Source organism: Choristoneura fumiferana, chromosome 22, assembly GCF_025370935.1.
Source record: "Choristoneura fumiferana chromosome 22, NRCan_CFum_1, whole genome shotgun sequence".
Classification (NCBI taxonomy): Eukaryota; Metazoa; Arthropoda; class Insecta; order Lepidoptera; family Tortricidae; genus Choristoneura; species Choristoneura fumiferana.
This window is the reverse complement of record NC_133493.1, coordinates 10,708,516-10,719,754: the sequence shown is the minus strand read 5'-3', so window position 1 is coordinate 10,719,754 and position 11,239 is coordinate 10,708,516. Positions and strand designations below refer to the sequence as shown.

The 11,239-nt window shown below is 37.5% G+C and overlaps 2 protein-coding genes across 2 annotated transcripts in view; both read right to left on the bottom strand.

Annotated features, from left to right (window-relative positions):
- The window catches only part of SP2353 (EGF like, fibronectin type III and laminin G domains protein pikachurin), a 218,509-nt gene that overhangs the window by 99,000 nt on the left and 108,270 nt on the right, over positions 1 to 11,239 (bottom strand).
- Positions 2,380 to 8,419, bottom strand: LOC141440374 (alpha-N-acetylgalactosaminidase-like). The gene is made up of 6 exons (XM_074104880.1): positions 8,068 to 8,419; positions 6,048 to 6,222; positions 5,497 to 5,671; positions 4,578 to 4,675; positions 3,810 to 3,971; positions 2,380 to 2,517 (listed from the first exon to the last, which is right to left on the bottom strand). The coding sequence occupies exons 1-6, from the start codon at positions 8,226 to 8,228 to the stop codon at positions 2,446 to 2,448; spliced, it is 843 nt and encodes a 280-aa protein (XP_073960981.1). The 5' UTR covers positions 8,229 to 8,419; the 3' UTR covers positions 2,380 to 2,445.

Genomic DNA, 11,239 nt, shown 5'->3' with positions numbered 1-11,239 from the left:
AAATACATATTCAGATATATTTATAACATAAATATGTAGTTCAGTAATTCGTCACCACATTCATCGTCTTCTTAGTTAAACAAAACGTAAAATCGCATTTAAACAAAAATAATATATCTATACAGCATATACCATAAAGAAAAGCATAAAAAACATGAAACTTACAAAATAAAAACAAAGTCAAGAGGAATCTCGTATAGAAGGCGACCTAACGCAACAGGAACTAGGCTTTGAGCGAGATGCCTGGAGATCAGATTTAAGTACGTCACGGGTTCATTGTAAACCTTTCATAAAGGATATAACGTGTACAAAACACATCTGAAACAAACAAAAAATTAACAAATTAATAAAAAAAAAACCCCTCGCATAACTAGTTACTTGCAAAGCTCGACCGCAGTATGAGAAAAGAAAAAAAAAACAGCCAAGAGCGTGTCAGACACGCCCAAGATAGGGTTCCGTGGCCATTACGGAAAAATCAAGTACTAATTTTCTAAGGATCTTGTGTTATGTATGGAATCTTCCAAGTTTAAGCATATTTTATACCTTAAGCTAAGCTGCTAATATAATTCACAAGCAAACTTAGCCGTTATAGATTTCCTTGTAAATTTGATACACCATCATGATTTTTTTCAAATTTTTCAACTGTTTTGGCCTGCCCGTGCCAGTTTGCTATAATATACGAAGTTTTTATAGTCTATAGTTAGGTCGGTATCTTAATTTATTTATGAAGTACTTACCTTCCGGTGGTATCGACGTCCAGAACTGTTTTTTCTTTTGTTATATTTTTCAGGTATACACCCGAAAACACGTCCTGAATAATTTAAAACCACCATCAGTGCTCAATTATAATTAATAACGCAATATTGTCATTTGATTGGTTTCGAACCGTTCTGTCAGTTTCTCAAACATCCCGTCCAAATTAACCATTTCTTTAACTGCCGTAGGCCAAAATTCTTTACTCATAATTTCATTCTTTTTCATTTATTTATCAAAGAACATATATACATTGTGTTTGAAATCATAATGGGTACTAGACAAAAATGCATAACAATAGATCCCATAATAAGTAATAACATACTCGTAATCAAAACAATAGAACATGCAAAGTGCACACAGCACACATCAGTATGTCAAAACACCCGGATATCATAGCATCCGTTCGCCAAAAGATCCGCCTCTCATGACACCCGTATGCCCGAAAGACCCGTTGCTCATCGCATCAGTAGAAACACCCGGTTCTCATACTTTTAATACATTAGAAATGTATAATAATAGTGACGGAACGGATGTTTTGGGAAACAGATATCAAGACAACTCTTTTGGGGAAAGCACATTCTGGAAAACGAACTATTTAAGAAACGATGTAACGGGAACGGTCATTTCGGGATTAGGTATATTTGGGGAACGAATATCAAGCCAAACTTATCTTTGGGAGAAGCACATTTTGGGATACACTTATGTAGTATGTGTGTAGGTATGTATGTAATGTATGTTGTTAAGTTTTATTGTACAAAAGAAATAAATAAAATACAATTGACAAACTTAGAGATACTTGTATAAAGAAAGGCGGACTTATATCGGGAAACGAATTATTTAAGAAAAGGTAGTGACGGTAACGGATGTTTTGGGAAAACATAGAACGGTCCGAAAGGTTAAAATCTTACCATGACGACAGTGTAAATGTCAGTCGAGTCAGCAGCAACACGGGAGGCGAGAAAGAGGCGAACGCATCATAGTCGCCTACGTTCACGAGAGCGAAAGAGAAGGTGTGATACTTGTGTGACTTTGGCCGGTAGGCGGCGCTTCACCATAGTGTCAAGGCGTCATCCAACTGGAATTTTTTAATAATTAGTTATTACTTTTTGTTAGGCGAACCGGAGAGTAAGAGAAGCGTGAGTCAGGTATTAGGAGCCGTGTGCCTAGTGGTTTGACCTATCGCTCTCTCAGCAGGGGGCCCTGGGTTCGAACCCGGCTCGCACCTCTGAGTTTTTCGAAATTCATGTGCGGAATACATTGAAATTTACCACGAGCTTTGCGGTGAAGGAAAACATCGTGAGGAACCTGCACAAGCTGCGAAGCGATTCAATGGTTCGTGCGAAGTTCCCAATCCGCACTGGGCCGCGTGGGAACTACGGCCAAGCCCTCTTGTTCTGAGAGGAGGCCTGTGCCAGCAGTGGGACGTATATAGGCTGGGATGATGAGTCAGGTATTTATGTAAACCCTATAAACTACTATTATAAATGCGAAAGTTCCTGTTTATTAGTTTGTTTGTTCGGGAAAATAGGTTTTTTTTTTCAAATCTTGTTTCGTTGAAATAACGTATTGTACAACCTGATTAAAAATAAACATACCATATAAGGTGTCGCATACATTCCAAGGCGTCCTGTCCTATAGCGATTAGATCCATGTTCTGTAGAAGCCGTTTCTCGAACGGCTTAATGCGATTCATATTACAGCTGAGGAGCAGAGGCGCAGACCACATGGCGTATACAGCCACTTGGACGCGGCTCTGGCTCTCTGTGAGAGAGTTGGTGCCTAAAATTAGCTGAAAAAAAGGCTGTGGGTAACCTTACAGAGACGGAACGCTGCATTTTTTTGGGTTAGATTCGTAAGGACTTGATTACAGAATGATTAGGCAAACAAAACATTTGTGTAAATTATTAAAAAAAAAATGGCCCAAAAAGTTAACCATGCTTTTGCATGTTTGACAAAATCAATTCTAGTTTTAATTTTTTCGTAAAAAAAAAGAACTTTTTCTCCGGGCGGTATCTCAAAAAAACACGAGTTATTTATACCTTGTGATACAGATTGTCTTAAAAGCTACAAAATGACAGTTTTCTTTGAGATACCGCATTTTCGCTTAGGAGGGCAGAATTGTAAAATTCACATCTTGCCGAATGACAATCGTCTATACACACACACACACACACACACAACATCACAATTCAATCACAAAATTTTAGCAATTTTAGGTTTTAAGTTCTATATGTATAGTTCGCAATATTCGGTCTGACCCAAATACTAACAAAATATTAGTAGCATCTATAGGTACCTACAACGTGTGACATCCATAAGAACATACATTTTTATTAAGATTGGTTTTTTGAATGACCGTAAAAGTAAAAATTTGGAATTGAAATAAAAAATACAAAAGATCCAAAAAAACAATCTTAATTTGATTGCTTAGAAACGATATCTCTTGTCCGGGTGAGCGGTTAGTTCCAAAGGAATGCCGAAAAAGTTTGAGGGCTTACGGCATAGATGTCGCTAGCGTCGCTGCTTCAGTGACTAAGTAAGAAACACAAGCTGAGATATGAGGTGCATAGGGAAATTCGTGTCGGTACCGTTGACCATCAGTGGTGTAGCGGTATAGCACGCGGTACGGATTACCGAGGACCTGGTTCGATTCCCAGTGATGGTCTTATTTTCTGTTTTTTTCTGTGCATCTATATTTCAGTTTGTATTTTCAATTTACATTTTTATTAACGATAGCTTTAACTATGAGAACCGTTTTTATCGAAAAAATATAACAATTACCTTTACTAATGGAGTTACAATTTTTAATTTTTCAAGCAGCAATGTAATGCAAAAATTTATCTTTTTGTCGTTTCAGAGGCAGCAAATGTTAGTGTCAGTTGTTAGCTTTGTCACCGATACATTGCCGAATTAATTTGTATGAAAAAAATATGTTTTTTTTAAACAAGAAATACTAACTTACGTTCATTAGGGCTTATTTCAGCCCTTAAAATATCGGTTCTTATGGAAGTCACACGTTCATAATACAGGGAGGAAATGATGACAATACATACCATATCCGGATCATTCCACTGGCCCGGTTTGTGGAACTGTCGGATCACGTTGTTTTGATCCCTGAAGTACGACATGATGCCCACTATGGCGGGCCAGTGGGTCACGACGTCGTGATAGTTGCGCCACAGGTTGCAGTAGTGGGCCACTTGTTCCAAGTCAGCCTGAAATATATTAACTTCCTGTTATAATGCCACCAGAGTTGAAGTCACTCAAGATGTCATGTAATAATAATAATAATAATAATCTTTATTGCACACACTTACCCCCTTATTCATAAACGACAATCAAACCTATTTTAGTTAAAATGCCGCTAAAATTCGTTTGTCCTTATCTGTCTTAACCTTATCTTAACCTTAGTTCAGGCACACGTGTTACGTAGATTTTATCAAAAGATTGTATTTTTTAAATTGTACCGCATTTTCTCTGAATAAATTACTATTATTATTATTGAATTGCTTCGCAGGTTTGTGCAGGTTTCCTCACGATGTTTTCCTTCACCGTAAAGCTTGTGGTAAATTTCAAATGTTCCGCACATGAATTTCGAAAAACTCAGAGGTGCGAGCCGGGGTTTGAACCCACGATCCTCTACTTGAGAGGCCATAGGTCAAACCACTCGGCCACCACGGCGACGACGATTTATGATATGTTCCTCATAAATTTGTATATTTTTATTTGCGAATTGCGAATAAATAATTCTTATTCTTATAAATTTATTTAAAATCGGTGCAATTTTACGATTTCATTTTCATAAAAAGATTGTTACATACATTTGTATGATGTATGAATTTCTTGTAGTACGGCCAGCTGCATGAAAACACCATGGGTCGTCCTGTCTTGTTTAGATGGTGGCCCAATTTAATGTACGCTGAAATTATAAAAAATACTACAAATAAATGAACTATCAACTAAGATACAGCATTCCGGGCGTAATCGCGCCAAATTTCTGCCACGTTATTACGCAGCTAACGGAATACGTCACAACATACTCGTAATCAGTCGCGTAATTTCGGTAATTTACTATAAACAAATAACTATCGACTATGGAATAATAAAGCCCAGTGGTTTGACCTATCGCCTCTCAAACAGAGGGTCGTGGGTTCAAACCCCGGCTCGCACCTCTGAGTTTTTCGAAATTCATTTGCGGAATTACATTTGAAATTTACCACGAGCTTTGCGGTGAAGGAAAACATCGTGAGGAAACCTGCACAAACCTGCGAAGCAATTCAATGGTGCGTGCGAAGTTCCCAATCCGCACTGGGCCCGCGTGGGAACTATGGCCCAAGCCCTCTTGTTCTGAGAGGAGGCCTGTGCCCAGCGTGGGACGTATATAGGCTGGGAAGATGGAATAATATGCCAGGGTAATCGATACATACTTACATACATACATACATACATTCTGCCGCGCGATTTCCGAGCATGCGGAATACGTCACAAGATAATCAAACTTTAGATAGTGTCACGAAAGTTGAAATGCATGATTACTCACACAGCTACATGAAGAACTGATTGCATAAAAGGAGAATGAACTAAATGAATGAGTGAATGTTAAAATCCCGCTGTCATTACATTACCTGGTCTTGTGTGCGTGACCTCAGTTCTGGTGGTACCATCTATACTAGGTAATCATAAATTGAACAGCGGAACTTCAGTCGCGTAACTTAGGCAAAGTGCGCCTGGTCATATCACCTGTGTCAAGATATGTGTTCTCCACGAAGCAGCCATCAACCTTCAGGTAGTCCACCCCCCACTCCGCAAAGGCTTTCGCGTCCGTGCTGAAGTGCCCTCGCGACCCTGGATAGCGCATACACGTGTCTTTGCCGACATTCGTATACATGCCGAATTTTAAGCCGCGGGCGTGGATCTACAAATAAATGTACTTAAAAAAATTTTTTTTTCTTTACCATCTTGTCGGCATACAGTTTTCTAGCACTGATAGTTTCTGAGCAAAGCCTCGGATAGATCGACCGATAGACAGACATGGTGAAACTACCAGACTGATTTCAGTTGAACAAAGGTTTGGTTTGGCGAAATGGTACCTACTTTAACGGTTAACGGAAATCAAGAAAATCATGTGAAAGTCAAAATATCTTTTATCAATTTAAGCTATGACAAGCACTGTCAAAAAAAACTACCAGTACAGAAAAACCTCCATTGAGAAGAATCCGGCAAGAAACTCAATGGTCTCTCAATGCATGTAATTGTCTCTCACTCATGGTGTATATTAAGTATCAACTCACATAATCAGCAAGGAACTTCATGCCTCTCGGGAACCTCTTCCTGTCAGGCTTGAGCCGTCCATCTTTACCCCGGTACCGTTCTGACCAGCAGTCATCGATGATGATGTACTCAAACCCTGCCTCCTGGTAACCTTCGCGGTAGAATTTATCAGCCACAGACAAGATTAGCTGTTCACTGGTGAAAAAATAAAAAAAATTGTTAACAATCTTACTGCTATCAAATTTCAACAACATTACATCAAACCAATTTAAAGTTTTGTGTAACTGTAATTACTTTAGTACTGAAATTTTAATTACTGTACTTTAATATGTATTTAACAACACATTATGCTGTAATTTTAGTATTTTTTTCTTACTCTTGTACATTAATTGAGATATTATTAAATGTACTCTAAAAATTTCCCAAACACGAAGTTAAGTTTTTTAAGTTTGACATGCCAAGTTTAAGTCACTATATTACAGTGTGTGTGAAGTCCCCAATCCTTACTGGGCCCATGTGGGAACTATGGCCTAAGCCCTCCAAGAATGGAGGGCTAGAAGAGAGGGATGTGCCCTACAATGGAAAGTGTACAATACAATACAGTGACTCTTTATTGTACACCAGAAATACACACACTATGTTTTAAAAGTAATTAGGAATATTTTAGTAAGTAGATAATTAAGCAAATTTTACTCCAGTACATATCTTTTTCGAGATATTTGAATCATAATTGATTATTGTTTCCATACAAATGAATGTTCAAAGTTTATGGCATCAAAAGCATGAATACATTTTCAATTAAAAATTTTGATGATAAGCCTTTTTCATTTCCTAACCTCATTTTTCATTTATGACCTTTTTGACTGAAGACCCAGTCTGGGTATATTTGAAATCCTCAACCCCATTTACTCTTTCAAGCACTCATCATCATCATCATCATGTCAGCCGAAAGAAGTCCACTGCTGGATATAGGCCTCACCCAAGGCTCTCCACTCAGACTGGTCTTGTGCTTTTCGCATCCATCGCGATCCCGCAATCTCCATCTCCATCTTGTTGGAGGCCTACCAACAGCTCGTGTCCCGGTCCGTGGACGCCATTCGAGAACCTGCTGGCCCCATCGGCTATCAGTCCTGCGAGAAATGTGCCCCGCCCACTGCCACTTCAGAATTGAAATTCATGCACAAGCAGCTTTAAAATTCAAGCACTACTGAGACTTAAATATTTTTTATTGTTCTTTTCTTTCTTATCTACCACCAGAGGCGTATCTAGGGTTATTTTTCAGGGGGGACCTGGCCTGGATTTTTGTGTGAAGATATCAGTATTATAGAATTTTGAATCGGTGGCCCAACATCCTGGGGTGGGCACTAGACCATACTACCACTGAATAAGTATATTTAATGTGTTGTAAACTTTGCTGTGTTCCTGTTTATCACTATTATTATTATTATTTATAACAAAACAGTTTATAGTTGATGGGTACAGATCATTGTTCATCTGTGAATTGATTTATGAATGAATGATTACAGTACAATATTTCACTAAAACAAAGTATGTTTTCATTTCAACACATTGGCAAGCCTTGTGTGTTGTACACTAACTAATTACCAAGTTAAATGGGCATTAACTGAATAATGCACAATCTGAAACATTCCTAATAAGCGCAAAAATAAAGTTCAATTTCTTCTTAAATTCTTATCAGAGCAATCAAATATCCAATAGGCTTGATTCAAAATGTTTTTAAGTTTGATAGAAAAAGAAAATTAGGTGCATACACTTTAAAATTACCGTAAGCAAAATAAAACTATATAACCAGTGCATTTACGTAGTCATAATCATTATTATATGTTTTTTTTTTCTTTATAAAACATATTATGGTTAAGTACAGCTCAATGCTGCAACATACTGTTCATAAGAACATTTTTGACTGTATAGGTAATATACTACAGAACATTTATTTTATTACCAGTGTATTACCATCACTGTAATCGAACGCGTAACCAATATATGTTTGTAAACAATAAAACGCCGGCAGGTACTTACTTGAGGCATTTTTCGGGAACCGTTTCGCATTCGACGCCGCACATGTAGTATCCCCAAGACATCCATCCCATGGGAGGTGTTAGAGCCAGTCCGTTGTTCAAAAGCTCCACAAAATGAAGACACATAGCCGCAATGTACATAAGCACGGCAACGTAAGCCATTTTGAAATGCCGCTGTATTTGCTATTAAGTAATTAAGCGGTTTGATATTTTAAACAGTGAGATAAGATGATGTTTAGGATTAAACCATGTTTATAATTATCGTTTTTATTTAATTGGATTTTGGATTATTAATTAATGTCGAGATTGACGACACATCTGCAAACGCAATCGTACGTACGATACGATAAACTGAAAAACTGACATGACTGACAGACAGACTGACATTGAGAACTGACTGACAGTGACAGGTAATTGAAATTGTCAGTTATTAAACGTATTTTCCTAGTAACTATTTTGGATTCTTAGCAATTCTGCTAACGGTAAAAACACAAAACAGATAGGTATAAGAACTTGTTTCACAACAGCTTGTGACATGTAATACACGTGGAAGTCTATTGCACAGATTACTAATATGTAGCTAGCTAGTCTATTGTGAACTGGTTTTCATAAGACAGATTCTTCTTTTTGCATTATAAGTTATAAAAGTCGCCGTAAAACGTACCCCAGACAAATATTAATGTGTAGTTAGAAAAACACAGCTTTTCTTTCGTTTCTGTTTACGCAATAGACGTTCACAATACAAACGAGTCCTACAATCCTACTAAACTAAAGTCAGCACTACTCAAACTTTCATTGTGACATTGCACCCTCATATTTCTTCGAAGGAAATCTAGCCATAAAATCTTCTTGTAGAAGCTATTAGGCCCCGTTGACACATCAAACGCAAGTCGTCACGTACGATCGAACCATTGCTATACGAAATAAAAAGTAAGTATAGTCGAGCCAGACGATTTAAGTAAAGGGTCGGGCCAACCGTGCCTGCGTGTTATAGCGTTCTTTGTGACCCTGTATCGGTAAAAGTAGAAAAGGTTAAGAAAATAAACCTTGCGACTAGTATAAACGCAAAAAGGTTTTTTTCGTTTGCCGTACGATTTAAGAGCGTTACAGTAAATTTGACTTGTAGGTACATAGGCGAAGGATTTCAAAAGCAAACAGAAATTGTATTTAAATTTCGTAGAAAAAAGCAACGAAAGTACCCAGAAAAAGTTGACGAGTAGGTACTTTTTATGATTCAGTTAGCCAGCATCAAAAAGAATATTTTCCATGATTCCGTTTTAGCAAAGAAAAGGGAGGGGCTTTATAATACTCTGATTTACTGCGAATCCGACGGACCCCAACGACCTTGGATATCCAGGACAGTATTTTCTCAAATCAAATGTTGCTTTTAGTGCAAGAAGATTCAATTTATAAACAGAGGGAAATAAATTCTCATTCAACTCAGTTCTGTAATGGGCTTATTTATTAGCACTTAATCAAAAGTTTGTTTTGTGGAGAAGAGCACAGCGGAAAATATTAATTCTTACAATGTCACCTATTTATAATAAAAAAAAATAACAAATAAGTTATTGATGGATGAGCGTGCTAGTTTTTATCATTATAGACACAAACCATTAAGTCATCGCGTGCGTAAAAGATAGATGTTTTTTATATGCGTGTAACCTGAAACGCAATTATTGGCTACCTAATATTCTTTTGTTTTTTTTTCACGTAGGTAGATATTTCAGTAAATTGTTTAATAAGTCATGTAGAGAACACAAACATGAAGTGTTATAACCATAGTCTAAAATGACAATAAATTTCAGCTAAATTAAGATTCATTTCGTCCCATCCGACGAATAAAGTCACTTCTGCAAAATTGTTACTTTTCACTAGGGGCATTTGAATTTTCGCTTAGTTTAATTTGATTATAGCTTTGTAAGTAATAGGAATTCGTCAATGCAATTAAGTATAGTTTTTACTAGAGTTGTCAGGATTACTTTTTAGTAGCAATCTTTTTTAAATGTTAAGGCTTTCAAGGAATTCTGGGTCTTAAAGTAATATGTAATTGTTTTCGTGGGAACGCACAGCCAAAAATTCGGTGTTAAGAGAATATAGAACTATCTTTGTCGGAGTTTGACTTTGTGAACCGAGGTCTATAGGCATATGAAACTTTATTCCTCGGATATTTTGATAATTTTTTCAACAACATGTGACTATCTATCTATCTATCTTCTACGCCGTTAGCAATAGTCATGTTCAGATATTTTTTATCAAATATTTGCTCACATGTTTATGAACTCGACTGTACGTGATTATTCGCAATGACGAAATAAATAATAATTAATGCTTATTACAAACGACATTGCCCATTAGGTACTCACAATATGACACTTGTTCCTTGTGCTTGTTTATTATGATCGCACATGAAAATTATATAAAAAGTTTTAAAAGTAATGTATTTCATCATCATCGTGATCATCACATCCGCAGGATGTCCACTCTTGGACATAGGCCTCCCCCATAGCCCTCTAGTTGCATCCACCGCGAACCCGCCGCTTTAACTAGGTCATCCTTCCATCTCGTTGGAACTTTTCGGCCCCAACAGCCATACGTTCTCCATCCTATAAATGGCCTGCCTATTGCCACGACTTCAACGAGCTAATTTGTTTGGCTATGTCGATAATGGTGACCCTTGTTCTTCTACATATCTCCTCATTTCTAATTCAATCTCGTAGAGAAATCCCGAGCATAGCTCTCTCCATAGCTCGCTGAGCAACTCTGAGCCTATTTATAAGGGCTATAGTGAAGCACCACGTCTCCGATCCATATGTATTGTCATCACTGGCAACACACATTGGTTTAAAAAGACTTTCGTCTTAAGGCACTGAGGAATTTTGAACGAAAAGACATTGCTGAGTTTTCCAAACGGTGCCCATCTGTGTTGGATTCGACGATTGGTCAATCCTCGAAGTTGAACTTACCTAATTTGATGGTTTTTCCTATGTATACATATGCGTCTACAACTTCAAGAACCGAATTCTCAACCAAAATAGGAGTAGACACCTGTTCTTGACACTCGATTGAGGTTTTCGAGTAGCGTACTGAGTTCTTCCATCGACTTTGCCATAACCACGATATCGTCGGCAAACCGAAGGTGAGTGATGTGTTCGCCGGTGAGATGCCTAGTCCTT

Bases quoted from the DNA above. Each gene is read 5' to 3' on its own strand.
- LOC141440374 (XM_074104880.1), bottom strand. From the start codon at position 8,228: ATGGCTTACGTTGCCGTGCTTATGTACATTGCGGCTATGTGTCTTCAT. The intron at 6,223-8,067 runs GTAAGTACCTGC...TTTTTTCACCAG, and splicing joins GTTCCCGAAAAATGCCTCAA to TGAACAGCTAATCTTGTCTG. The intron at 2,518-3,809 runs GTATGTATTGTC...ACTCTCTCACAG, and splicing joins AGTGGAATGATCCGGATATG to AGAGCCAGAGCCGCGTCCAA.